Source organism: Trypanosoma rangeli, assembly GCF_003719475.1.
Source record: "Trypanosoma rangeli strain AM80 chromosome Unknown Tra_15.4_contig_00068, whole genome shotgun sequence".
NCBI classification, from domain to species: Eukaryota; Euglenozoa; class Kinetoplastea; order Trypanosomatida; family Trypanosomatidae; genus Trypanosoma; species Trypanosoma rangeli.
In genome coordinates, this window is record NW_021705814.1 from 37,328 (window position 1) to 64,591 (window position 27,264).

Here is a 27,264-nt window from a genome sequence, read left to right on the forward strand (position 1 = left end):
CTCAAAAACACCAGCGCGGTTTCTCTTGTTCTAACTCTCTCCTCCTTCTCTCATAGACAGACGAACGCCGTTCTTTATGTCCCCCACGCTGCTCTTGAACGCTATACCCTGAGGACCTGGGAGGCGGCACACGTCTCTCTTCCTCACTTAACGGGGGGTCTGAAGTTCCTTCTTCGTCCTCGTGACTCCACGTCCCTCCTTCTTCGGCGTCAGACTGTGCTTTCCCCTCTGTCTCGCTCTCTTCATACCTATACAACCAGGAGATGTCACGGCCAGTTGGCCGAGAAGCGAGAGAACCGTAACATGCTTCCTGTGATTTCCGCTGGGGTGGAAGAAGCCAGGGCATATTCGAGCGTCGAGCATAGAGTGTCTTTCCCTCCTCTGACGCATTCAATTGAGGGGCTCCATGTACCAACTCACCTCGCTCACCCAGCGAATTTCGGCGCAGAGGCGCCCTTGAGCCATGTTCCGCCTCGGAAGCAGCTGCAGCAAGAGGAGCCCGCCTAGGAGTGGGCCCTTCATCCTCCTCATCCCGCGGACCCGAATCAGAATAATGAGGAATACGGAGAGAAGAGTGACCACGATCCGAGCGGTAAAGTGTATACTCATCTTCTCCAGTGTACGGAGGTGGCGTTCTTCGTCGTCCTTTGTCCTTCCTTTTTTCTCCATAAGGGGATTGAGTTGAGGCGTTTTCCTTCGCAGACGCATGACTCTGAAAGCTTTGACTAAGACGCTCGACTTCCAAAGCCAATTTCTTGTACTCCCGACTTAGTTCTTTGAGGCTAGTCTGCTCTTTGTTTGAATTTTTGTGTAAGCATCTTTCTTTTCTGTGTCGTTGATGCTCTTGTTGTTGTTGTTGTTGTTGTTGTTGCTGCTGCTGCTGCTGAGAAGCAAGCACCGACCCATAGTATTGTGCGTAGTAAATCATCCATGCGTAGTAAGTGCGATACCACTCCATCTGTTGGTATCTTGTCATCTGACTCCAATCCCCTCCCTGTGGCGTTGTCGCTGACGATGCACCTTGCGATACGTGTTGGAATGAAGGGGCGGCTGTTGGGGTGGTCGCTGGTGGTGCAGTACGGCAACGACTAGTACTAGTGAGATTTGCATCCATGTTGTTGTTGTTGTTAGCGGTGACAACAGTCACATCTTTCGTAGGAATAGGCGGGGCTGGAGGAACACCCATGGCCCGCCCAGGATCATGCCCACGAGATGCAGGCACGCGATTTGAGGAGGGGGTGCCGGTGGGCGGAGAATACGCTCCAACGCACGGTTCATCACGCCTCTGTGAGTCCTCGTGCACCAGGATGTCTTCAACTTCTCGAAGCAGATCAATAACATCCGTGGTATCGGGTTCGCTCTGGTCCTTTGCCAGCCAATCCAGACGATGCAGGACACTCTCTTCAGGCAATTGTGTTGGAGATTTCGCAGCCGAGTACGTTTCCAACCGCCTAGACGAAGAGCACTTGTCGGATGGAGAAGCAAAAAAACCACGCGGCGGCGGTGATTTTGCTTTGGTTTTTGCTTGTGCGTGCGACCTGTCATCGCCAACACGAAGAAGACCCAAATTCTCCAGTTTTTTTGCGTACTCCGCCCAGTAGTCAGGAGCCCGCTCCGGAAGCCCGTCGTGAGGCTCATCTCGGCCCCACGCAGCGTCGTGATCGCTCGCTCCACCGCCGGTGAGCCGCGTCATGCGGTCATGGTATTTGTCATGGAAGGCCAACTGCTCCTCGGCGCGACGCGAGTGGCCGTCAAAGAAAAGAGGCCCGTGCCGTATGGGTGGCGCAACCGCCCCCACGCAACGCATTCCCCCGCGTGCTTGAAAAAAAAAGTGGAGAGCGGGAGCGCATGTGGGACCAAATGGATGCGGCAAACACACAGAAACAGAAGGATACCAACAAAACAACCCAAACAAATCAATACATCACATGAATTCTCGACAACAACAAAAAACAAGCAAGCGAGAGAGAGAGAGAGAAAGAGATCAAGACCACAAAAATCAAATAAAAGTAGCGGGCATTGTACTACATTATTGTGTGTTTTTTTTTTTTGCAACACCAAATGTGAAGCGAGACTCCCTCCCCACACACACACGCAAAGACAAACAGGAAAACAAACCAATAGAAACAGAAAAGAAGAAAAACTGACCCCACCTCATCACAACCAAGTAAGGAAAAAAAAAAAAAAAACAATAATGCTCGCTGACCACACTTTTTTTTTTCTTCTTGAAGAGTTTCACATGCGAAGAGGTGCACGTCTTCCTCCTTCTAGGTCTTCACTGGGGCCCACATTTTCACGGTATTATCAGCACTGTAGGTTGCAATGATGGGTCGACTGTCCCCGTGGTGAATCGCAGCGCCAACAACGCGCCCCCGGTGACCCTCAAGCTTTTCTACTAGTACGGTATTTCCTTCCTCTGTCACGTCGTAGACGCAAGCGGTGTTCTCCGCCCCGGGCGTCACCACGAGATCGCATTCCGTCAAACGGCGCGAGTATGGATCATTTTCCCGCTCACCATCGTCAAAGAAGGCGGAGACGTTCGTCTTCTTCTTTACACCCTTCCAAAATGCCGCCCTTACCGTAAATCCACGGGTTGGAACGCCTCCAATAATATTTCGGAGTGAAATGGCCCCACTAGAGGATGTGCTTAGAGCCGCTTGCCGATACAAACGTACCATGTTGTCAGCGGACACCACGACGAGTCGCTTAGAGTCATCCCTGTTATGGTAATAATCCAAATACGTAATGGCACTTCGCGACGGTTCATTTTCAATCACGCTAATAGGTGGAGCGGACACGGCAGTAGATTCTTCAACCGCCACAGATGAAGCTGCAGGTGCATCGCTCGTTGTTGTCTCTCCTTCCATCGAAGATGTCAAAGAGAGAGCAAGACCAATCTTACGAAGATCCCACACTGCCATCATCCCATCGTTGTGCCCGGTAATTAGATGTGTCTTGAAACTATTGAAGGTCAACGTATTGGCACGCACATCGTGCACCCACGAAATAGGTTTCTGAACTCGCAAGTCTACTATAGAGGTACGTCTCTTTGAATCGGTACATGCAAACACAAAAGCCTTGTCCAGTGGGACCGCCGCTAAGGCAAACCCGGTCGCAGCAAATTGATAGATGTGCTCCAGACAGCTACTTCCTTCACGCGCGTCCCACACCTTTACAGTTCCGTCAAACGACGCAGACAGGAGGTTGCCGCTTCCCTCAAACCATGACACATCTGCAACGTTTTGTTCGTGCCCCCTAACATCACATAATTTCTCTCCAGTTAAAAAACTATGCAGCATCACGTGACAGTCAAGCCCACCTGTGGCAAGAATGTGTCGTTCGCCGGGAGCAAAAGCCGCACACTGAACAGGCTTCGTATGCTCCCGCAGCTCACGGCGAAGTTGAAAGCGGCGGTTGAAGGGGTTTTTCGGTGTCGCTGTTTCAAACCCCAAATCGTTGTCGTCCATGGCACCCGCGGTTGTGTCCACAAAGTCACGGCGAGAGACGGCTTCGCGCAACTCGTGAATGCCAACAGGGACCTCAAGGTTGATGCCCTTCGACGCCAGCTTGCTGACCGCGATGTCAAGGAGGGCGCTCAGGTGGTACAATTGCTTCCGGAGGGTACGGTTTTCGTGACGGACCTCCGCCAAATGCTTCTGGAGCTGCATGTTTTCGTGTCTCACCGTCGCTATAAGCTGGGCGGAGGAGGATGCAACCAAATTATCGCCCATCGCTTCTGCCCCACGCCGCACCTGAAACGCCTCAGTAAATAGAAAAAAATGACTAACAAAGCGACACGCACACGCACACGACAAGAAATGAGGAGAAACCCCCAACAGGATGCATCGCAAAACAAACGAAAGATAGGGGTTAAAGAATTACAGTTCGCACAGACAAAGCGGAGAAGATGGATTAGAAACAAGTGAGGTTCAAATAAAAAACTTCCAACAAAAACAAAAACAAAAAAAACAAGGAAAATACAAACAAAAAGGACAAAAAAAAACTATCCTCGTGCTTACCGGTACATATGGAAGTATATGTGTGTATGTGCGTGTGATGAGACACAATTTGGTCTACAAATTCATTTCCACGAGGTCTGGGACACAACAGCGTTACGCTGACCAAGAGTCCACCACGTACCGACCTTGTTTCCGAAGCTGTTTCATGTATTCTTGTCCTCGCGCCTCGTCACCCTCGCAGCAGCACTGGGTGGCAATGTCTTCGAAAGTCACTGCAACATCTTTGGGCATCGGTGTGGAATTGCCACAAACGTAAATGCAGGCACCTTCATCGAGCAAGGCCGCCACTACGTCTTGCATGACAACCAAGCTGGTGTTGCACATAAAATTTTTTATCCCCATCCCTGGAAAATGCCGGTAATACCTTTAATTGTTTCAAGCGATCATGGCTCAACTCCGCCCATTCGTTTACGTAAAGATAGTCTTTCCCTTCGTGACGACAACCAAACAGAAGCAATATAGGAACATCACTCCAGAGACTTGTTGAGGCCGCACATTCACGAATAAGAGCACGCAGAGGTGCAATGCCCGTCCCTGTGCCCACACAGATCAAAGGAGTTGGCTTGGACGGCACGGTCAAAGAACTACGCCAAAGGAAACATGTAAACACATCTCCAGCGATGGCAGCGGTTAGGTAAGAGCTACAAACCCCTTTGCGGCTACGTTTTAGGGGCGTTTGCCACGACAGCTCCGCCACTGTGAGGTGAATCTCAGCGACATCGAGGGAGGGCGCGGACGAGATAGAAAAAAAGCGTGGCCGCATCAGAGGCAAGAAGCTAAGTAAAACAGAAAGCGGTGGACGAACAGTGCGAAAGTCGGTTAATACCTCCACAACATTTCGCTTCTCGCGATATGAATATGACATGAAGTCATCCACGTTGTCCAAGGAGGCCAACTCAAACAAACGTTCTTGTACCTCATCTTCTTGCGCAAAACGTGCCAACATGCCAAAAAAAAGGCGACTTGCCACAGCCTCCAGGTCAACATAATGCTTCAAAAAAGACTGAAGTGTCATCGAACGTCCAAAAAACGGCTGATAACGCTGTTGAAGAAGACCCTCAGATGTGTTTGGAGTCACGCAAACCACCGCATCGCCACTTAGCTGCGTTTGCGCAAAAAAATTGTCAATCATTTTTTCCTTACTAACGCAGTAAACACCCAACGCATCACCCACCTCAAAGGAAAGTGGGGCACGTCGCTCTACGCTCCCTTCAAATCGAGTGACAACTCGGGAAAAGACTACATGATGAATCCCCTGGAAGTGGTCCTGTGGTGTAAGACGAATGTTTTGCTCCACAACACAATTAAATGTCTCCTGATTGTGAAGCGCCTTATGTGCGGGTGCATCGCGCTCCACGGATCCTTCGACAAGGGAAACGTTATACCGTGTAAGCAGGGGAACCTTCAGGAGATCTTCCATGAGCTTGTCATTTTCGTCTGAAGTTGACAGCCCCAATGCCCTCCAAAGCTGGACAATCCATGGAAAGAAGGCTTCAGCATGTCCCTTTGCATCGCTTTCGTCGCCAAGGCCGCGGTTAACGATAGGCTTGCCCCCCAATTGTTTCAGACGATTGTGTAGCATCTTCGCCATGTAGTTGAATCTTTGATACAAGGAGTCACCCGTACCAAATACTGCAAAGTTCAATCCTTCCATGGAAGGTGCTGTCGGCTCCAACAACCTCACCCACGAGACTCGTATTGTATCGGGTGCCTCTCCCTGACTCGCATTGGAGCAAATAATCACTAGCGGAGATGAATCCTTCCACGACTCGAGACAAAATTCGTCAGCAGGCAGGCACCTACAGTACCTAAACCCTCTTTTCAAGGCCACAGAGGTGAGAGTAAGCGCCAGATGTTCAGCACATCCGGACTGTGTCCCATACAGAACAGTTAGCACTTCTGTCTCTGGTCCAGCTCCCTGATGCATTGCAGTTTCACGGTCTTTTTAAATATTCTTACTACTTCGTTATAGTTCCTTTTCACTAGGAGCATGAGCGTGTGTGTGTGTGTGTGTAAGGGAGAGGGAGAGAAAGAGAGAGCATATGTGCATGTGTGTATTTGTGTCACGTGCATGTGTCACATTAAGACACACAGTCGCACATACTGTGCGGTCAAGTGGGGCACAAGTTACCAGAGCTTCTTTTCACGGAAGAATGAAGTATGGAAAATACGAGTAGTAGATCAAATTTGATACCGTTTCAGTTCTAAAATTCCTCTTTTTTTTTTAATGGGAAAGGAGGGATATATATATATATATATACGTTACCGAGACTGAAGGACTTTTTTCACCTCATGCAGAACGGTCGCGTTGCTTGTCAGCCTCGCGCGCATCTCGTTATGTTTTGCAAAGAGGCGCGTGACGACCACATGCAACTTTGTGTTCGCCTCCACCACAGCCTGCGTGTACTTTTTGAGAATAAGTTCCTCCAGCTCCTTGCTGGAGTTCAATGCAACCTCGTCCTGCACTGCCGCCGCTGCGTCCGTAAATGTCCAGCTGACAACTTGCCGCACCAGCGTGCAGGTCTCCGATAACTGCGTTTGCCAACCCTGGCTAAGGTCCGAAACCACCTGCAGCGTTTCGGCCTCGCTCAAGGCAGCTGGTAGTGCGTCCAAAGAGAGCTCCAGTGGAGCATCATCTGTAAAAAAGGCACTTCCCAGCGTGGCTTCTGCGGCGTGAACAAAGTCAAACAGGTAACCAAAGATCCCGTTTACTTTTGAGTCTTCGTCCACAAAGCACGCCAGTTCATTAGAAAGTCGGCTAGTAATGCAGCTAACGTGTGCCGGTGGCGCAGCAGATGGCAGCTGCTCAATCTCCACAACAGATCTTAAAATGCCAGACATATGACGCCAATACGCCTGTATGTAAAAGTAATTGTTAAGAGCAAATATGCGCTGCGCCAATGAGTTTTTATGCCGTTTTGCAAGCATAACGACAAACTCTAAAACATTTTCCAGTTCACTATAAAGAGCACTGGCGACCACAAAATCATACAGCAAAACATTCACACCGTCCACCCTAGATCCCTCAAAAGAGGCGGAGTTAAGTAGCTCCATTTCTCCTGCAATTTGACTAAATCGCCGCACGATGGGGTGTGGCCCGAGCGTGACGGCGTACTGACGATCCTCCAGCAGTCCATTCAAGTTTACTTTACTGTCACTTGGAACAAACTGAAAGGGTGACAACCTCAAGGAGGTTAGGAACTGCGTTGATTCCTGGTCATTTGCCACGACGCGATGTAGTGTGCCAGACAATATTCTCTTGGCCGATTCCATGATGCCGCTGAGGAGGAGAAGAGGGACGGGATTAGACAAACAACAAAAATACGTTTTGACAATGTCAACAATACGAAGACTAGCGAGGGTGCTTTGACGATCTGTCAGAAGCGACAGGGCCTCCCGAATGCTATTTTGGGCAATGTCAAGTGCGCTCGACAACACGACACGCACAAGCGCCTCCGTCCCGCCATATTCGTCCTCTGCTGAGGAGAAACAAAAAAACTGACGTATAAACTGGCACTCGGAGGTGCAGAGGTTAACGAGGAGATGCATGCCGCACAAAAAATTGTATGGCCAATTACCCGCATTTTCCAGTGAACGTGCCGCGGCCGCATCCAGAGAAAAGGTTTCACCTCTAACCCGTATTGTGCTCAACGCCGCGACTGTATCGTAAATGGTCGTCTCCCGGATCCTCATGGGTCGCTCAGTTTTCAGCATGCGACCAGCAAAATGACGCATGTGCTGTGAAAGGCTGCGCTCGCGGCGCGGAAACGGATGCACAGGAAACTTTAGTGCTTGTGCCGCTACGGCAACATGGTTTCCCTTGGGAGCGCCAGTGTCGCGATTGTACACCACATCATGCACGTCATCCGCTGTAATGATAGTGTCAATGCTGCCGGTGTGTGTGAGACACAGCTCACCAAAATCGTGCAACACAGCACGAACAAGGCGAGCAAAAGCGTCCGACATTCGTTTTGCGTACTCTTGGAAAATCACCTCGGCAATGGGTGGATGATAGTTTTTTAGAAACTTAATGGCATTTTGGCCTGTTTCCACCAATGATTGCTGCTGACTCTCAATGCTAATCAGGTCCTCTGCCGCAGCTAGTGCAACAAATTGTTTTCTAAAATATCGTTGCAGTTTATCACCAGCTCGTACTGCAGCTGCGTGTAGACGTGGTCGTGTCTCCAAGTCTACTGCCGACCCCTTCAGTTCCTTGTTCGACGAAAAAAAGGTTAGCTGTCTCTCCAATTCCGAGATGTTTTCCAGGTAACTCTGGTCCACCTCCTTCTGGGCAATGGCACTGCAAAAGGCATCACACTCCTGCAAGACAGTGTACACCTCACTCAACTTACTGCTGCAAAGGCGGCGATTGTTGATACTACGCACAAGGGACACAGTCTGCTGCTGCATTTTAACCATGTCGTCCGCTGAATCGGCCAAACGACGCTGAAAGGCAATAATTTCTTCTTCAAACCCCACCAACTTCTTTTCACACTCCACGAATTCCATATACAGGGAACAGATGTTCTCCGCTTCATCTACATGGGCCGCAATGAAATCCTCACGTAGTGCAGAAAGCTCCGCCTCGTGTCGCGCCAAAACACTGTGCAAGTCCATCCCCCCGTTGAGGTGCGTTGTGATGGCGTCCTGCTCACCATCGGAATTGGACTGCATGAGTTCATCAATCGCGTCAAAACGTAGCATCATGTGCTCCGCGTTTTCCCCTACTGACAACTGACCATTGCCCGTACTCATTTGTTACAACAACTTCCTTTCACCGAGGGAGTGGAACAGCAAATCTAAGGTGAGGTCTATATTGTTCCTTCCCTTCCACCTCCCCCGCGCTCTATTTGCAACATACTGGCAGGCCGAGAAGGAGACAGCGCAACACATAATAAATGCAGCGAGACAAGGTGGGAAGCACAGAGAAGCTGAAACGCGTGGAATAAACGCGACATCAAAAAATAATGCAGCGAATAAAGTCAAAGAAGAAACAGAACAAAAAAAAACGTATAGAGAAAAAAAAAGTTTTTTTTTCTTTTAAAAACAAAGGAACACCACTTTGACGTCTACCGGTGGGTTCGCTGCAGTTCTCACAGACTCGCCAGGCATCCTGCAACTTCATGCTTCTATTTGTCCTCTATCGGTTTGTTTACTTTTTGTTGGTGTTGAATTCCCCACCAGAATTACTGTGCGGTAAGCAGGCAAACTGCCACTAAAAAACAACAATTCACCCAAATAGCATTCTTCAAGAGAGACTCTGTTCACGACACTCTAAAATCCGTCCAGCAACGGTGGCATTTGCGCAATAGTAGTAAAACACCTCCCCCTGTTCACGGGGAGAAATGGGGGGTGCTGGTGGTGCGTCATCCTCGTGTAATGGTGCCTCCCTCGCCTTGACAGCTGTGTCCGCCGCTGTGTTTGTCATCGCTCTCTTCGATGGGTGATCATCTTCTGCCACCGTCTCTACCGGGGCACCCTGTACAACAGTTCCATCAGGTACGGTATCAGCTGAAGAACCGCCCAAGACTCCTCGCTCCAGCAGTCTTCGTGCTGGTTCTTTTGCTTCCGGTCGTTGTTGTTGTATTGAGGTCATCGCGGTGTCGCTCCTGGGATGCGCAGCCCACCGCTCGGCAGCAACCGTGTTCTTGTTGGTCGGCGACGAGACTGGGAAGACCCCGTGCTCAGCTGAATCCGGAGAGCTCAATTCACAACGAAACGAGCTGAGCACACTGTTACCCTCAACGTGCGCCCTCCGTCGCCGCTCAAAGACCTCCTCCGCAATCAGCTGACGACGGATCTCCGCCCGGAGCAGCACATCTTTACGGTTATCCACGTGATGCATAAAATTTTCATTGACCCGCATTTTTTGCTGCGTAGAGCCTGTGGGAAACCCCGCCTCATTGCATGCATTCAGTGCGTCCTGAGTTGTGATGCCAGTGGGATCGCTTCGGTCAACGCAAGATGCACCGTCCACTCCCTCTTCAAGTTGCTGACGCAGGGTGGGTGCCCCTAGAGCTGTGGGGGGAACGATGCCACATGTTGCGTATGCACGCAAGGAATGGGGAGAGTTCAGCCTCTGTGGATCTCTAGAAATAGCTTCGCTGTGGCAATTCTTGGTCTTGAGTCGCCACTCGTTCTGGCACTGCTCAAGGTTATCCAGATGATCCAACTGTCTCATTCACGCATCCACGACCCGCTGGCAAGAAGAAAAGGCAAAAAAAAAAATGTAATAATACTAAGCAAGAGGAAACAAAAATAGGACAAAAAAAAGTTGGGGTTACGAGAAAAACGTTCCCCCCACCGCCCTCCAGATTAAGTAGATATATATATATATATATATATATATAGTAAGGGAGAAAAAGTAAAAGTGTAGAATCAATCATACCTCTTTTTTTCACGCGGCATTTCGTAGTTCCACACCGACGGCCTTTTTCAGTTGTTTGTTAACGAGCAGTGTCCCTAGCTGGCCCATACTTTTTACTGCCTGCAGCACCGCTAATGATCCATCTGATCCCCACTCTTCGCAAGAATGGGGTAGATGGTTGTACATAGGTGGGTGCCAATGGCGGCACATGAAAATTCCCTCCTTCCACGAATTTTATCCCGCCTTTTATTAATGCACATGCACCTGTTTATGCATTTTTTTTTTTTGGGGGGGGGGGATTCTTTGCAGAGATTCCACTTCCACATGTCATTCACGCGGCGCTGCTTCTTCGCTGCGGTGAGCTCCCAGGAAGAGAAAAAGGCATCAACGGGAAACTGTAGCCATAAGAAGAGGTAAAACAAAAAACAAAGCAAAAAATAAAAATAAAAACAGCCTAGCTTCTGGAGCTTGTACCGCTTTGTATTTCCCAAGCACTCAACATGGATAATATGTTTTGGAAGGCCGCGTAGGTGATCTGCATGACAGTGCTGTCCTTCACAACCCGGCAGCTAAAAGTTGGAACGTACAGTTCCGCGCTAAGAGCCTCCACAGCGACGAGAGACCAGCTCTCGAGCTCGAGCTTTATCCCCTCCTTTCCGGCAAACACCTCCACTTTGCCAGTGATGAGCAGCGTAAAGGTGTTGGAAGGCACCCCATTGCGATAGAGCCAAACATTTGCTTTATTTTCCTCTTCAAGTCCGCGTGCATCTGCTGGGGGACGAACCTTATAAAAGGTTCCGTGGATACTGAGGGCCTGCATCAGCGATGAAATTGCATCCCGCGGGTGATGTTGAAGAAGGGGAATTGACTCGTATAGAAACAATGCAGATGCCTTCAATTGATTTACGCTTGGGTTTACTCGAAGTGACCACTTCGAGGTTAATCCTACTTGCACTTTGGTGGAAAGCTGAGATCCAAGAGGCGCCGGCTGCGGATCCACGTCATACTCATCGAAAATTTCACTGTGAATAAGTTCCTCGATCACATCCTCCATGGTGACAAGCCCCTTCACCTCATAGTATGGATCCCCATACGGTCGCTGCTGAACTTCCTGCACCAAGGCAATATGTGACCTTCCTGTCTGAAAGTATTTAAGCATAGAGATAAGCTTTGTTTCCGAGGGAACAATGTGACAACGTCGATTGTAGAATTTCATCAGTAATATCACAGGTGTATTCTCTCGTGGATCAACCATTAAAAGATCCTTCGCAAAAAGGACGCCAATAATATTATTTTTTCTCCGCTGATACACGGGAATGCGACTGTGACCCCGTTCAGAGATGAGTTGAATCATTTCTTCATTTACTGGTTCACTGGCCTCAAGCATGAGGACCTCCGAAATGGGCGTCACCACATCCATCACCGTCTTCTCATGAAGCTCCATGGCCCCCACCATGAGATCCACCTCTCTCTCACCCAAACCCGATTCTGAAGCATGGTCGGCATGCATGAACATTAGCTTTTTGAGTTCATTGCGCTCGTATATCTGTCCAGGATCAGTTCCAATAAAATGGTCAAGCACCATACTAAGCGGCTTGCATATAGGATAGAAGAGTAATACAAAGAACTTTACAAGAGAAACACTTTTGGCCCCCACTTGCAACGCGTGGGCCGACATCAAAGCCTGTGGAATGACTTCCCCACCCACTGTCGTCAGAGCTGTTGACACAATGGTTGCTACCCATCCATGAATGTGCGAATCCGTGATCTGTGCAATCAGTGTGTTCACCATCACATTACCTAGAATCAACGTGCACAGCAACTGATTACCAAGTCGACGTATGGGTAAAATCCTACTAGCGTACGTCTTGTCCGGCTCGGAACCGCTATCTGCAATAATCTCTAGAGAAACTGTATCGAGGCCCATAATGGCGAGCGTTAAACCAGCAAAAAGAGCTGCAAACAGGAGAAGAATGGAGTCCGCAAGAATCAAATACACCCACTGAATTTCATCTATAGCCTCTTCCTCATCAACTTCCCCTGCAACACTTGTCGCCGCCGCCGCCGCCGCCGCCGTTTGCATTGCATAGAGAACTGCTACTGCGGCAATAGTAATGACCTTCCATACGGTGCCCTTCAGCCGCGCCGGCATTCTTGATGCCCCTTTGAACACGAATAAGATGCCTAATTTATTTGCTTTATTCCGATCGCACACATTCACCTCCCACGACGACGACACGCGGCGTCAACACAACGAAACAAAAAAAAAAGGAATAAAATATATACATATATATGGGAGGAGCAGAAAGACAAAACAGATCCTTCACATGCCATCCGCACCCCTCGCACACCAAACAAATGAATACACGAGGCGGCGGCGGCAAGAATACACCCGGGAAAGAGAGAGAGAGAGAGAGAGAGAGCGAGAAGAGCGGCTGAAGAAATCCCAACCCAGACCAAAAACAAAGCAAAAAAAACAATGGAGTGAAAACCCTTTTTTATATATTCCTGCCTCCCTCCCCAAATTACTTCGTCATGGTGTTGCGTAACAAATCCTGCATTAACTCCCCTGTCTACTCAATTAAAATGTCATTCGCCGCGTGGTCCTCGTCCACATCCTTTGTGGGGTTTGCATTGAGATTCACGCAAAATCTCACGTGTGAGACGTCTGATGAGTTTTCTCTCCGTCTCCACCTCCTCCTTACCTGGGTCTGTTTCGATGGACCGACGCTCTTCCGGCGCGGACTCACCTGAGGCGGGCGTCAGCAAAGTCGGGTGTGTGTGCATATCCAATGTTCATACCTCGGGCCCGTACCGCGCGGGTAGGTGCTGCAGAAGCATTTGACATGATTCTGACTGGGTAGCCCCCGCAATGAGGCACCAGCCCGTAGCGCGTGATTCGCAGCTCAAGATTTCGCATCCGTCATGTCTCAGCGTCATCTTCCGCCAACAATTGCCGCAATGTGTCCACGCCAAGACAGTAAGCCCCTGCTTCGTAAAGCGCCAAAAAAAAGGCGCACAGTGCGGCCAACAACGCCGTTGGTACGCTCGGGGACACCACAACACTTAGTCGCGCGAGCAAAATGCAGGAGGAACGCCGTCGACGGTGGTCAAACAGGAAGACCAACAAACAGCGGCCGCTTCCAGAGGCTGCAAAGCACCTGTGCCTCCAGCTTCAGGTAATGATGGATAAACGACATCAATCGCCCACCCTCTGAATCCCACTTCTCGTTACGGGGTGAGTCCACGAGCAGAATTTCAATAAAATGGGACGACGTCAGTGCATGAACGTCTTCCGTGGGGGGACCCACCAGCGGAAACACCCGCGGCGCTCAAACGGTGAAGAGAGGAAACAGCACCACTAAAGGTGATCACATCATCAGGAACAGTTGCGAGGGTGAGACCTCATCGTTCCTGGTAATCTTCCAACGTGAAATGCACTCCCAGCAGTCCGTCTTGCAACATTTGATGCAGCACCGCATCAGTCTTGCTTAAAGCACTGTACGGAAACGGTGAGCGAAAAAACTGGTGTACATGCTGCTGGCGGAGGAAACGAGGTGTAAATAAAATTCGGCACCCTGCAGCCAGCGCGTAAAAAACAGAGATACATTTTCAAACTACCCAATGTGTCACGCCGCAGAGCAAACTGCGCATCGGGGTAATCTGTCAGCGCGCAGGCGTCTAGAAAGCACGAGAGAAACTGTGGACCAAACTTGTTGTGCAAGACTCCGTTAGCCTTCACAAAATGTGACTTGTAGATAACTTTCACACGGGGTTATAAAACCATAAACGCTGGCAGCAGCAACAACACCAAAGCATGCAGGACGTCATGCAGCAATTCCGGCTGTGACTTGAGACTGCAGACGTCATCGCCTCTCGAACAACCGGTTGCAAGTGTAGACAAGCGCACAGCGCCGTAATCCGCTCGCCATTCCGAAAGGGATGCAAAAGGTGGGCTTGTCAGCTGCTGCCACTTCAGCGCCTCGCCCCCAACGCTCCGGATTAACATAAACAGCAGCCGATCCTGACCGAGGGTTGAGGCAACGAAGTACAAGAACATAACACCATATAGTTCCACATCCATCATGTGTCGATTCGCAGCACTACCTGTATGCCATTCTTTGTCGTGCTTCTCGTGCTCGTTGCACCTGCGATACTTCAATGATATCGAGAGCTGCCAAAACACCAGAACATCCTGCTCCTCCTCGCTCAACGCCGCCTTGTTGACAGAAAGAAACAAAAGGACCAAGAGCGCCAAAGCGTTTCGAAACAATTCAACGAAAAGCCTTCTGCGGCACCATGCCCGCTTGCACGGTCCCACGCCAAATAGCGACTACGGATTGTGACTGCGCAGGTAGTAGGCATAGCACACACTGTGGAGCCAAGTACGGGCACAGAGAGCACAGAAGGGCTGAGAGATACTGCCGCACAACCTCATGCATGTCAAGAGCGGCAGCAGGTTCCTGCTACCCATATAGTCCCACGCTCTGCATAAACCACCTCCAAGACCGCATCACCCCACACTCATGGTGGTGGTTGTGCTTGTAGTTGTGGCTGTAGTAGAAGCCTTAAACGCACATGAGGTACAAAAATGACGGCGGAATACACACACACATACAAAGGGCATAACACCACAGCATAAGAGGGCGCCTTGGTCGCAGTTGCACCTCATATCCCCACACTTCAGAAAAGATGTATACATCAGTCATACATTAAATTCACAAAGGCATATATGCCACGATAAAAGTGTGTGTCTTTTTTTCTTTGCAAACGCATAAAGCAAATTTCTTTAAGGTTCCCCCGCAACCACCGGACTCCCTCTGCATGGAACTTAACAGTAGAATTAGAGGAATAAGGGTGGAATGACAAACAAAAAAAAAGTGCTTAGTGTGTTTCAACGCAATGACTAAGGAAAAACAAAAACAACAAGTCAATAAGTCAATAAGGTCTCGGATATATATATATATAGCCAACACACTCATTTGTTTGTTCAGAAGTATCTTGGTGGCACATCCGTGCCAAGAATCTCTTGAAGTAACATCTAATAATAATAAGATTTCAGAAGCAGAGTGAGACAGCAGTGGCAGGAAAATACAAAGTGTCTTTCAATAGCAAACCAACTTATCCTTCCCTCTCACTCTCACTCTCTCTCACACAAACACAGATATGCAGCTGCAGATAGATGTCCTCTCTGCGCCCTTCCTGCACACACACACACAACAAAAAAAAAAACCACAGCATGCTGTGAACGCCCTACGCCCTCTTGAGAAACGGCTCCGACAGAGTAGTGGAATCTCGAATCGTCCCTCGTCTTTACGACATGAGACTCGCTAAACCCATTTTCTGTGGTAACGGGCACCCGCAGATTAACACCGCTCACCGTGCCCACTGTTGAGGAACCACGGCGGACGCGATTCTCGCCGTGGCAGATGCAAAATGCCGAGAAGGAGCGCCAAAACTGTGAGGGGTTTTCCTCCACCGAGTGTGCCCACGAACAAGACAGAAGATTACCCCTCGATATCATATGAATGATAAGTCGCTGCAGTTGCAGAGCGTCCGGAAAAAAGAAAAACTTAATCGTAGAATACACGGCGAGTGTCATAAACGGCACCGCCACCACGAGAATCCACTGCAGGTAAAAACTGGCATTTTTCAAGAGTCCCAAAAAAGAGTGATTTCCTGAAAAAAAACCATAAAATGTAAAAAGCGACAAACAAGGCAATGACGGACCATATCAACGCCAACCAATGAAGCAGCGTTATTGAGTGTGTCTCCAGCAGTATGATGCATGAGTGCAGCGTCACCAAGGCGAGGCAGCTCAGATAAAAATCACATGTGCGGTCTATTGGATGGCCCAACTGCATTACACCACTGACATTGTCATTAATAAAACTCAATGCAACAAAAAATATAATAGTTCCATGTAGGAATCCTCTCAAAACATAGCCATAAAATGTGATCATATTTAAGTATCTGCCTCTCTGAGAGAGAATGTACAACTGTGGATGGTTAAGCAAAATGGATGCCGGCAGTGGAAGATTCAGCGCACAGAGAAAGGTCACAGGGATGGTAAAAAGCGAGTTGTACATCATAATAGAAAATGAATCCCAAAATGAGACACCGGAAAACTTTGCGTAGATATTAAAGAGTAGCTGCATCCATGCGAGAGCGACGGTTTTCCAAAAACTGTGTTGTACTATAATCGCCGAACGTTGGTATGCCGTGTGACCGTGAAACAGCAGTAACCTAGATAAGAAGCAGAACTTGGATACGACAACGTCGGAAGCCGCAGTCGCCTGAGTACCTTCTCTTCCTCTTATGCCAACGCCCACATGCGCAGTCTGAATCATGGGCACATCATTGTCACCGTCCCCAATGGCCAACGTCACATGACCTGCTTGCTTCACCGTTTGCACAACAAACGATTTCTGCTCTGGTGTCATACGGCTACAAATGACTGTCGAGGCATGCAACAGCACTCGTTTAAAGTTCGCACATAGTTCCGTATTTCCAGAGTCTCTTATAAACTCGATAGTCTTCCCTGAAAAGAAAATTACATAGCCCCCGTTCGCGTTTACCGCTGTAGTGCTCCGTGCCTCCTCCTTATCATCATCATCCTGATCACTCGCTACCACACTCTTGTATGGGAAGCGCTCATGATTATCACGCGATGGAGTGCCATACAACGTGTGAAAGAGCAACGACAAGACCGAGTCATGGTGAAAGAATTCTCCTACAAAATCACGAAGACCGAATCGCACGTACCAGTAAGAATGAGTCCGATGCTGCTTCTCAGCCTCTTGAAACTGTCGTTTATGCAGGGCATAGTTGACACGTTTTTCAACGTAGTCCAAATGTTCCTGCAGTGACATAGACTCAACCTCATCAGGAGTTAATGCAATCACTCTGTCATCAGCACCCACAAGACCACTGACTACGGCTGTCTGCTTCGCTGTTTGACTTTTATCCCCCGTTAGCATCCACACACGCACACCAGCTGTTCGTAGTTGTGTAATGGTTCGACAAACATCATCCTGCAGTTGATCCTCCACCGCAGTGATGCCGCAGTAGACGAGATCCCTTTCCACTGCATCATACGCCTGCGCAAGACTTATATCTCGTTCAGCTGCAATAGTGGTCGCCTCTTTCTTCCGTATATCTGTCAACCATAACTCTGCCTCCTCGTTTGTCAAGTAGCGGTAGGCACTCACCAGCGTGCGCAGCCCTTCACTGCTCAAACTAGTAAGCGTATGTGAGGTTGCTTTGCTGTTGTACAAAGTTTTAATACACCGCGGCAGAACACTTTCATCTGAGCCTTTCGTAAGAAGAAGAAATCGCAAATCCCCATCAATCCGAAGAAGCACACTTGAACGACGACGCTCTGGTGTGAATGAAAGAACCTTCAACACGGTTGCTGATTCAACATTATTGCCAAACATTACAAAAGCTCGTTTGCGTGTTCGCTCGAGCAGTTTTACGCCCAAAAAAGTGGCTCCTTCTACCAGGGCTACCTCATCTGGCGAGGGCGACACCCACGGCGAGAAGCATGGAGAGTTCAACATGGTGGGCTGCGTCACATTCAGTGCCATTTGTTGCGTGCTCTCCACAGTATTACAATATACCAATACTCGCATCAAATGCAGTAACGATTCATCCTGCTGTAGGGCCCGAAGTAGGGTAGAGGCTTCATGTAGAACACCTGGGCTGAATGTCTTGCCACTGCTCGTCACAACACTCTTGAGCGTCAATGAGTTACGCGTGAGAGTTCCTGTTTTGTCCGACATTACATATTCCACCTGCCCCAAATCCTCCATGAGCGAAGAATTATGAACCTCGGTGTGATTCTGCTCATCCCTCATCTCCTCATCCCACTTGATAAGAAGACTAATGAGCGCCTTGGATGCATCGGTTATGACTTTAAAAGAGAGCGGTATCATCGGTGACACCAGTGCAAAGAATCGTAAGGGCAATAGGATTATGCATTCATCCAATGCAATTTTACCTTCATACATGCTAAGATACCAAAGTATGCGTTGATCCTTTTCCAAGGTTGTGTCTGATAACGTGACGTACACTGTCACTAAAATAAATTGAATTAAAAAAACGACGATGATCATTTGATTAAACTGTTGATCGATCATAGACCATTTTGTGGGCGGTGTCATACGGGTCATGGCAACCCGGGTTTCGTTGCCTGTCAACAACGCCACGCACAGAGCAAAGCGAGTATTTTGTAGCACGCTTGAATTCAGGACAACATTTTCAGCACTCAGCCCAATCAGTATTTCCTCCTCTTCACTACTATGAGGTGATTTTACTTGGACGAAGCCAGTAAAACTGTTAACAAACGACTTTGGTCCCTCGGTTTCGATGACGCATGCTGCATCCCTGATCAACTCGGCAGCAGCACGTATATCAAGTTCATTCTCCTGAAACGTATCCACAGTTGCCGCACTCGGTGTCGGACGTTGGGTATTAACATCAGCTAATATGGCGTGACGTGTTTTGCAAACTAATTCACCGTCCAACGCCTCAGTGGAAATCACCACCTCCCCATTTTTATCTGAGGAAAGCAATAAAAGAGCATCACACGGGACCACCTCCATGGGAAGCAGTAGCAACACGTTTCCAACACGAATGTCCCTACATTGTACCCGCTCTATTTCCAGGGTCTCCATATTGACCATACTGTACCACCTGGAGTTGCATTCATTGTCAACTCTGTGCCCGTACCAATCATCAATGCCCTCCTTGATGGCGGTGATCAAAAAGGCTATAGTCAGTGGCAGCAGTGAAGTAAGTGGACTCACAGGGGCCACAGAGGGAATAAACTGAAGCGCCGTAAGGAACAGAAAATAAAGGTTAATCGGACGATGAAATTGCTCAAATAGATTCACTGGCAGGAAGGTAAGTAGTGTGTACTTGGAGCTCCTCACCGTGTTGTCGCAGTACACATTGGATGGATTACCAGGGAGCACAGTCCGCGTCTCAACGTCTATCCCACCTTTTTCCGATCTCCAGAAAGGGTTAAGAGCGTCAAGGAATCCCATCAAAATACTGAGCTAAATAAATAATGAAAATATAAAAAAAGTGAAATCACATCAGAAGCATAGAAGTGGGAGCGCCAAATGAAGCTTAACCTTACACGCACGCGCACGCATGCGTCCAAAACAAATCAACTCATACATAAATACCCGTTCAATGTGTTCAAAGACGCTGCAGCATTTCCTCAATCCTTGCAGCCGCCTTTTCCTTCAACGCCATGGCAGGCTCAAGGTGAACAAAGGTCTTCCCAAAGCGCCACGCAAGCCAGCAGTACATCTCCGCCATTCGGTATAAATGCTCCATCTTTGCCAAAACCTGCTGAACCCGCCTCATATCGCCGCCAGAAATGCGATCGCATTGCTGTACAACTTTTTCAAACTCACTGTCTATGCAAAGTAGGACCTCTCGCCCCGCGGCGTGGTCACGCGCAAATGCGCGAAGAAGTTCAAAAGTCTCTTTCCCATGGCTATTCAAAGGAACGTAGCAGAACAAAATCCGATCACTTAAGGAAAGATCAGTTACAGTCTCCAACTCTTTAGCTATTTTAAGCAATGAGCGCGACAGATCGCACGGAAAAAACAAGTCGGCAGCCTGACAGCATTCCGTAAACTCTTTCATGCGTTTATAAAATGTTGTTGAATCTTCATTCGCCACATTCTTGCCCTCCTCCAACCCACGTAGCCGAATGAAAAGCTCAAGTATGTCGGCTGTGGGGAGAAGTCCCGCCTTTTCCAGCAGAGGTGTACGACTGTTGACCGCCTCACACAGAAATGCAAAGTCGTCTGAGTCAAGCGTTGTGCATCGACCCACTAGATGCGAGCGCAATAAGCCAAAGCGACCTGCACGACCAGCCACTTGCAACACGGTTGCCTGTGGTAACAAAATCACCTGCTTTCCATCAAACTTTTTCATTGTGGTAAAAATAATACGCTCAATACTCATATTCAGTCCATATGCAATAGCGTCTGTGGAGATGAGAACATGCCTTTTCCCACCATTATCCTGAATACCGGCTTGTACACCGTTGTTAAATGCATCGGCCTGAGCTTCACGAACGGAAAAAGGCATCGATCCGTAAATGCAGTGTGGGACTACCCCCGGAATGCCGTCTAGCTTCTTCTTCATGTCAAAAATAGCCCTTCGCGAGAAACACACCAGGGTATCACCGTTTTCTATGCGTCCTAGATCTCCACTCAATGAGGGAGAAACTTTAAGTGGAACAAGCCGTTTATGTTGCACAAGCTCCAGTCTCGGTAACTCACGTGTTTTATATAGCAGCTTACGAATAAGCGGAATGGCACGCTCCTCACCACAGAGGTGGATTTCACGCGCCGGTAATCCAAAAAGAGCACGCGTCCATGCCCACCCCCGGTCCCTGTCTGCAATAAGTTGCACCTCGTCGATCACTCCCACATCAATCTGAAAATCCAAAGGTGTCATTTCCACCGTACACGAAACATGCTCTGCGCCCCCGCCAAAACGCCGCTCATCACCTATTAACAAGTCACATGGTACGCGTGCATCGATCCGCTTCCAAACCTGTGCTGCAAGCGCCTTAAGAGGGGCACAATAAACACCACTCTTGGCCTGCACCAACGCTTCCAAAGCAACATGTGTCTTTCCACTATTTGTGGGGCCATAATGAAAAACAAATCGACGTCGCATAAAACGGGCCTTTGGATACCAATCCCAGGGTTCATGCATCGTCACCTTTTCTGAAGCCTTCCGGGCAACGTACCATCTTTCAAATTGAGGCAGGACGACAGCGATACGACTACATATATCAGGGGCTGTTGATAATTTCCCGAGCCAAGTAGATCCTTCCACCGGAGAAGCATCTTTATAAAACTCGCCCAAATGACGCAGGGCATTTTCTACGGATGATTCGTGAATGAGTTGGCGCAACTGCTCCCGGGCGGAGCTACTACAATAAATATGTTCGCATGTTAGCTGCAACAGTGCCCGTTGATTCTGGAAACCACAGGCCCTTCGCTGCCAGAGTATTGTGGGGATCGCCACCAAAACCCTGCGCATCAGTTCTGGAAATCTCAGCGCCACCGCACAGCATGCACCCACCTGTCTCACCGTCTTCGTCCAACGTGACTCGTACCACACGCCGGAGCTGTGCGGTGCACAAACATACACCCACACCAAGGCACAAAGCCGAAGCAAACCTGTGAACAACAGCAATAGAAGAAGAAAAATTAATAATAATAATAATAAAATGTGCAGTCCAATTGTAAACAAGACCAAAATTGGAAGCGCAAGCAAAAACAAGAAGGAAAAGAAAATCACTCATTATCATCCCAACACTTCACAGCCTTGGAAAATACCAATGGTAGGAATGACAGCGTTTAATGGAGGGATCTCGCGAGGCGTCTTTTGCCTTCTCTGCAGGCGCACCAACAGACCGCTCCTTTTTCGTGAGTTAAAAGATATGTTCCCTCCTCTTTTTTGTTTTATTTTCGTATTCTTCTTCCACTCTCTCTCTCTCTCTCTCTCTCTCTCTCTTCCTCTCTCTCTTCACAAGTGTCTGCTTGTGTGACCCCTCTTCCTTTCTTTTAAAGTAATAATATAACCTCAGAACAGTGTGTTGCACACCCCAAAGCCATGCCCGCACCCATCTACTTCACCTCATTCGCAGCTTTGCTCCTTGTGACCGCGGAAACAACAATTATCACGTAACTGGGGTCCGCAATCAATCTAAGAGTGTAACCGGACAACATTCTCGTTGCCGATGCACGCCCCTTCTCATCTGTTGTTCTTCGGAGTCCCATTCTATCAGACGCATGCATGAAAGCTATGGAGAAAAAAGGTGAAAACGAATGAGATTGTACAAGCCGTTCTAAGCTTCCTCTTCATTTTCGCAACCTGAACGGTAAGCCATCTCCACCCCTTCGTCAGCCTCACCAAAAAGGAAGTCTTTCTCGTGTTCCCGCAGCAGCTCCACACTGCGACGCAGGTCAATAAAAAGAGAGTAAACCTTCTTGATATCGTGAATTGATACCGTAGAAGCTCGCCGCTTTTGGGTAACCAAATTGGCCGTTGTAATGAGCTGAAGAACATATCGCAACGAGGTACTCTTACCAAGCATGGTAAGCAGTGCTATGGCATCCTCATCCATTTCCACGTCCTCTTCTTCACAGCGAATGCGAATGATCTTGCTAAGCTCAGCCTCAGAATACGGTTTGGTCGTAATAATGACCATACGGTCGAGCAGATCAATGGGAATGCCATGGGGTGCCTTGTACTGCGTTCCACGAATGCGAGAAATACCACGATTGGAGGCCATAATTACAACCGGTGCAAGAGGACTTTCCAACGCACGATTCAGCCATGAGAAACACTCAATGTCCAGCATATGAACTTCATCAATAAATAAGACGCCTGGAACAATTTCGCCTTTACCTTCTTCTCTCCATTCAGCCACGCGTTGATCAATCTGTTCACGCACCTCATGTTTGATTTCACCCGTATCACCAGCGAACAGGGCAAGGAAACCTTGTTGCCTTGAGTTGATGACATCCACTTCATGCAGAGTCACCGTATGTACCACCTCCTTCCGCTTTGACAATTCTCCTTCTGGGGTCTGAACAAATCTTGTGTTAGATGACATGGCATCATAATCCTTGCTGCGCACAAAACTCCGACCCAGCTTATTAATTCTGCCTGTCGCCTTATCAATGGTAATAACATCCCCTACCTGAATCTTTTCCTTCTGAAGACTCTCTATCATCTTCACTCCAAGGTCAAACGTCGATTCCATGTCGGAGGTCTTCAGCACCAATTGGCCTGTGCGCCCTTTCGCTTCCGCAGGATTCGTGGACGGTCGCTCAATGGATATCTCAACCACCTCACCTTCTATGACTTCCGTCTCCTCCTTGATGCGAACGCCGATGCTTCGGCGAAACGCCTGTGTGAGTGCTTCTGTCTTTGACATCTCAAGAGAGAAAATTTCACTGCCAGCAATCATGGTAAACGGGGTCTCGGCACCAAGTGCCTGCGCCATTCCCATTGCAATCGCCGTTTTGCCTGTTCCAGGTCCACCGGCAAGAAGCACACAACGGCCCGCAATCTTTCCTTCCCTGATCATCTGAACAACCACACCGGCGGCACGCCGTCCTTCCACCTGCCCCACCATTCCTTGACTGCTCACACGCGCCTCAAGAGCGTCATCAAGCCCCAGTCCACGGATGTGCGAATGTGCCCCAATGCGCTCAACGCGTGTGAGGTCACGCACCTCCTCTGTTCGGATTGTTGCCTCCGCCATTCTTTTGCGTGATTGGAAAATACAAGAAAGAAAGCACGTTCTTCACCCACTTCCCTCCTTCCTAAACCCAAATAGGAACAAAAAAAAAAATTGGGATGAGGGTGGGGGAAAACAGCTGTGCCGAAAGACCATAGAAGAGGCAAAAAAAAAAAAAACAGTGGCACCTGTGTGTGTGTGTGTGTGTTGGCGTGAGCGTAAGCAGTTATCGACTTTGGTTTATTTCATCACATAAAAACAAATAATAATAAAAAAAAAAAACAAGGAAAAGAGAAGACGAGGTCAACCACTGTCACGTGCGCAAAACATTCAGTTGAGTGAATTTATTAGGAATCCGTTGCAGCGGTCCCAGCCATCCGCCTCCTCCAGTCTGTAATCGGTAACGTTGCCAATGACACTGTAGACAAACACAGCCCAATCCCTTTTTTTTCTTTTTGTAAAGGCATTTCCCTCCTTTTTAAAAAATATCCTAAAGTTTGGAGGCAGTGATAGTCTTTTCCGCAAGCTCGACGAACTTTCTCTTGGCCTCTTCCTTGCTCAATTGCTCGTAGCGCTTGTAGGCTTTCCACTTGGTATAAGCAATTGGATTCATGCGAGAAGGCTGAGACCTTTTATTTGGGCCATACATGACCTGGTTCCACAACCCGTACAACTCAAGCTTTCTTGAAATGGACATGGGCGGACGTGTTGCTTTCGTCTCCACAATCTTCGACATCCGTCGAAAGCGTTCTTCAAGAGACTCATTGGACATAGCTTACTCTATCAAACTTCACTCCATATGGGCCAAGGAAACAAGGCAGAGGCAAAAGCGTACGTACACATATATAACTGAGCATCGTAACAGGCACAGTGAGTATTTCAACGACCGCCTTCCAGGCAGTGATACGAAGTCAGGAAAGAGTTGATCCTAACAGATGCACACGTGCACACATGTGCACCCCTTCCCTCTCTCTCTCTCACACACACACACACATAGGCAGCACTCCAAAAGTAAATACCTGGCGTCCGCAAAAGGATATTCAATGGATACTACGCCGTACGCACCACAAAGCGCCCCGCAAATGTAACGTACTTGACGACCCTTGTACGGCCTTCCTATCTCGTTCAACACCTGAACAGTATCCACACGGATAGAGCTTAAAAGATGGTTTGGGATACTGAACTCAACCACGGCGGAATCACCTGTACATGCTGCCACCTCCTCCGTCCGCTTTTCCATGGCGAAAGTAAATTCGCCGCTTAGCGAACCAGTCCCACGGAAAAGCGTTCCAACGTTCCATGTTAAGATGCCTCGAGAACTGGAAAAGCTTGTGGTCCCCTGAGTGCTACTATGCACCTGCACCGACTCCGCTTGGGGTGGAAGCGGCAGATGAACGACAACCCTTTGAATTCCACAATCCCTGTTTTTCACTGTGAGTCCCCCGCCACGAATCCCCACCACGCAGTTGAACCGACCACCTGATTTGTCAAACGTAATTTGTGGTGTCACGTAAAAGGGAGCAGGCGCATAAAGAAGTGGTTTGCAGAGATACTCGAGAAGCGTAAATTTTCCATCAGGAGGAACAAAACTAATGGTGCGATCGGCCTCATATCGATGTCGACGGACACATCGATGAAAGGCAATATCATCGATGAGGTCCAGATTTGCCATCCGGAGAACAACGTCAGGCATTCCACTTAAACGACAGTTAATATTTACAGCCCCACGCACCACAGCCCGCACAAGATTCCCTTCGCAATCAACTATACAGTCCAGCTTTTCCACAACATCGAAGAAAATTTCATTGGAAGTATGTTTGGTCATAGGATCCCGCCAAGGGACAGAACGCACCCCCAAATGTCGGCGCTTTACCTTCGCTGGGGCGTCCAATACGGTCCGAAACTTGTTCTCTAGCGTCGGCAGCATGACTAACTCCTCCAAGACGTGCATCTCTGTCGTTAAAGGATAGCCATTGTCAATAAGCTCCTCCAAGAGCTGATACGCCACAGAGAAATTTTCGCGTAGTGTATTTTCAGAAAGAACCTTAAGGTATTGCTGAATTACCCCCGCAATCAGAGAAAGAATTTCAATGACCAGCAGCGGAAACCCCTCATTTGTTACAATCGCCAAGAGAACCACATCGTTGCGGTGAATCTGAACAAAGGCAAAGCGACTGTAAAGTGTCACTGCAGAAGCCTCATCCACGGAACGAAGTGGCAGAATGCACGTCGTCCAGAAGTCCTCAAGGATGGTGCGCGACAACTTCTCGCGAAACTGCTTCTCAATGATGACTTCGCCATGGTAATTCAAGAAAAATAAGCTCGAGATCATGTCGCCCTTCCCTCCCCCAGGCCACACAACACCGCCTCTCTTTCTTTTCAGCTCACGGGCGACCAAGCTGATGGTCCCACCTCTACGTCAAGAGAAACAGCGGTCAGGCTCTCTCACACACACAGACAAATATTGGGAAGAAAACGCACACTAAAGACAAAATTTAAAATTAATGAAAAGTAAAGCAATAACAACGAAGAAAGACGGCACCGCATTGGTAAAAAAAATATGACACAGTGCGAAAAGCCAAAGTAAATGTGCAAGGCACAAATGAACACAAAAACACAAAAATAGAGACCAGCAAAACACACATTAACGGGAAAAAAAAAGAACTCACGTTCAGAGGAAGAAAAAAACGGTGCACCCGTCCCTCCCAAACCCCTTCAGGATCCAACACCACCACAGAATAATTACGCCCCGTGAGTTCAAGCTCTAAAAATAAAAATGTATTTCGAGTGAATCCGCAACAAGACAAAAAAAAAAAAAAAAAAAAAAAAAAACAAGAAAAGCGAAAAACAGAACGGATCGTCAAAGAAGACCCCTCACACAACACGCACAAACAGCACCATGAAGAATTTCATCCTATCCTTTTCCACCAGTGCGTTTTTCCTCTTCATTGCCCCCTTTACTATTTCTGTTTCTGTTCTTCTTGTCGTCTGTGTTTGGTTTGTCAAAAGACGCTGGCCATTAAAGCATTTGTGCATATTAATCATACTGTCCTTCACGCTCTCTACTTTCCTCTTTCAGTGTCTCTGTGTTTTTATTTCCCCTTCACCTCCCCTTCCCCTACAAAATGTTAATACTAACAGAACCCATTAGGCAGCCCCACCACGCGATGATCCACCACGGCCACTGCCACCACGGCCATTGCCGCCATGTCCACCGCGGGAAGCGCCGGGGTTGCTGCCGCCACCGCGCTGTCCCCCACGCGAGGAACCGCGACCACGGCCGCTGCCAGCGTTGCCTCGGTCCCCGCCACGGCCCACACGGTCGCCGCGCTCACCGCGCTCACCGCGTTCACCACGTTCACCGCGTTCACCACGTTCACCACGATTGTGGTTCCCACCAGCAGCCTCACCGGCCTCAGCCTCCTCCTGCTCCTTCACCTCTGACTCTGGCAGAGGTGGCTGGTAGCCAACATGGTTCTTGTCGAGGGGTTTGAGGGAAAGCGTAATGAGGATAGTTGACACCTTGCGCTCCACCTCCATGTTTTCCTTCTTTCCGTCAACTGCCTCGTACTCGTCGCGGATGATCT

General features: G+C 48.7%; 12 protein-coding genes across 12 annotated transcripts, besides 16 other annotated features; all 12 read right to left on the minus strand.

Annotated features, from left to right (window-relative positions):
• Position 1: 1 nt before the first annotated feature.
• On the minus strand, positions 2-1,807 carry TraAM80_02825 (uncharacterized protein; the record flags this gene model as incomplete). Its single annotated transcript, XM_029379816.1, has 1 exon — positions 2-1,807. The coding sequence occupies one exon, from the start codon at positions 1,805-1,807 to the stop codon at positions 2-4; it is 1,806 nt and encodes a 601-aa protein (XP_029240290.1).
• Positions 1,808-1,959: 152 nt separating this feature from the next.
• Positions 1,960-1,984: a microsatellite.
• Positions 1,985-2,173: 189 nt separating this feature from the next.
• Positions 2,174-2,195: a microsatellite.
• A 72-nt stretch (positions 2,196-2,267) lies between these two features.
• TraAM80_02826 (uncharacterized protein) lies at positions 2,268-3,731 on the minus strand (the record flags this gene model as incomplete). Its single annotated transcript, XM_029379817.1, has 1 exon — positions 2,268-3,731. The coding sequence occupies one exon, from the start codon at positions 3,729-3,731 to the stop codon at positions 2,268-2,270; it is 1,464 nt and encodes a 487-aa protein (XP_029240291.1).
• A 215-nt stretch (positions 3,732-3,946) lies between these two features.
• Positions 3,947-4,004: a sequence feature (A-rich).
• Positions 4,005-4,287: 283 nt separating this feature from the next.
• TraAM80_02827 (cytochrome P450 reductase A) lies at positions 4,288-5,946 on the minus strand (the record flags this gene model as incomplete). The annotated part of the gene is made up of 1 exon (XM_029379818.1): positions 4,288-5,946. One exon carries the CDS (start codon positions 5,944-5,946, stop codon positions 4,288-4,290), a length of 1,659 nt encoding a protein of 552 aa, XP_029240292.1.
• Positions 5,947-6,015: 69 nt separating this feature from the next.
• Positions 6,016-6,033: a microsatellite.
• A 1-nt stretch (position 6,034) lies between these two features.
• Positions 6,035-6,058: a microsatellite.
• Positions 6,059-6,260: 202 nt separating this feature from the next.
• Positions 6,261-6,279: a microsatellite.
• Positions 6,280-6,281: 2 nt separating this feature from the next.
• On the minus strand, positions 6,282-8,774 carry TraAM80_02828 (putative leucine-rich repeat protein; the record flags this gene model as incomplete). Its single annotated transcript, XM_029379819.1, has 1 exon — positions 6,282-8,774. One exon carries the CDS (start codon positions 8,772-8,774, stop codon positions 6,282-6,284), a length of 2,493 nt encoding a protein of 830 aa, XP_029240293.1.
• A 493-nt stretch (positions 8,775-9,267) lies between these two features.
• TraAM80_02829 (putative dynein heavy chain) lies at positions 9,268-10,200 on the minus strand (the record flags this gene model as incomplete). The annotated part of the gene is made up of 1 exon (XM_029379820.1): positions 9,268-10,200. The coding sequence occupies one exon, from the start codon at positions 10,198-10,200 to the stop codon at positions 9,268-9,270; it is 933 nt and encodes a 310-aa protein (XP_029240294.1).
• A 142-nt stretch (positions 10,201-10,342) lies between these two features.
• Positions 10,343-10,369: a microsatellite.
• Positions 10,370-10,801: 432 nt separating this feature from the next.
• Positions 10,802-10,836: a sequence feature (A-rich).
• A 4-nt stretch (positions 10,837-10,840) lies between these two features.
• On the minus strand, positions 10,841-12,538 carry TraAM80_02830 (CBS and cyclic nucleotide-binding protein domain-containing protein; the record flags this gene model as incomplete). Its single annotated transcript, XM_029379821.1, has 1 exon — positions 10,841-12,538. The coding sequence occupies one exon, from the start codon at positions 12,536-12,538 to the stop codon at positions 10,841-10,843; it is 1,698 nt and encodes a 565-aa protein (XP_029240295.1).
• A 244-nt stretch (positions 12,539-12,782) lies between these two features.
• Positions 12,783-12,818: a microsatellite.
• Positions 12,819-14,161: 1,343 nt separating this feature from the next.
• On the minus strand, positions 14,162-14,473 carry TraAM80_02831 (uncharacterized protein; the record flags this gene model as incomplete). The annotated part of the gene is made up of 1 exon (XM_029379822.1): positions 14,162-14,473. One exon carries the CDS (start codon positions 14,471-14,473, stop codon positions 14,162-14,164), a length of 312 nt encoding a protein of 103 aa, XP_029240296.1.
• Positions 14,474-14,913: 440 nt separating this feature from the next.
• Positions 14,914-14,947: a microsatellite.
• Positions 14,948-15,514: 567 nt separating this feature from the next.
• Positions 15,515-15,538: a microsatellite.
• A 421-nt stretch (positions 15,539-15,959) lies between these two features.
• TraAM80_02832 (phospholipid-transporting ATPase-like protein) lies at positions 15,960-19,436 on the minus strand (the record flags this gene model as incomplete). The annotated part of the gene is made up of 1 exon (XM_029379823.1): positions 15,960-19,436. The coding sequence occupies one exon, from the start codon at positions 19,434-19,436 to the stop codon at positions 15,960-15,962; it is 3,477 nt and encodes a 1,158-aa protein (XP_029240297.1).
• A 157-nt stretch (positions 19,437-19,593) lies between these two features.
• Positions 19,594-21,465, minus strand: TraAM80_02833 (putative RNA helicase; the record flags this gene model as incomplete). Its single annotated transcript, XM_029379824.1, has 1 exon — positions 19,594-21,465. One exon carries the CDS (start codon positions 21,463-21,465, stop codon positions 19,594-19,596), a length of 1,872 nt encoding a protein of 623 aa, XP_029240298.1.
• A 159-nt stretch (positions 21,466-21,624) lies between these two features.
• Positions 21,625-21,657: a microsatellite.
• A 255-nt stretch (positions 21,658-21,912) lies between these two features.
• Positions 21,913-21,954: a microsatellite.
• Positions 21,955-22,276: 322 nt separating this feature from the next.
• Positions 22,277-23,701, minus strand: TraAM80_02834 (uncharacterized protein; the record flags this gene model as incomplete). The annotated part of the gene is made up of 1 exon (XM_029379825.1): positions 22,277-23,701. The coding sequence occupies one exon, from the start codon at positions 23,699-23,701 to the stop codon at positions 22,277-22,279; it is 1,425 nt and encodes a 474-aa protein (XP_029240299.1).
• A 165-nt stretch (positions 23,702-23,866) lies between these two features.
• Positions 23,867-23,885: a microsatellite.
• Positions 23,886-23,931: 46 nt separating this feature from the next.
• Positions 23,932-23,968: a sequence feature (A-rich).
• Positions 23,969-24,605: 637 nt separating this feature from the next.
• On the minus strand, positions 24,606-26,009 carry TraAM80_02835 (putative clathrin coat assembly protein; the record flags this gene model as incomplete). Its single annotated transcript, XM_029379826.1, has 1 exon — positions 24,606-26,009. One exon carries the CDS (start codon positions 26,007-26,009, stop codon positions 24,606-24,608), a length of 1,404 nt encoding a protein of 467 aa, XP_029240300.1.
• Positions 26,010-26,474: 465 nt separating this feature from the next.
• Positions 26,475-26,525: a sequence feature (A-rich).
• A 299-nt stretch (positions 26,526-26,824) lies between these two features.
• TraAM80_02836 (uncharacterized protein) lies at positions 26,825-27,264 on the minus strand (the record flags this gene model as incomplete). The annotated part of the gene is made up of 1 exon (XM_029379827.1): positions 26,825-27,264. A coding segment is annotated over one exon (440 nt), but the record flags the coding sequence as incomplete, so codon positions are not given.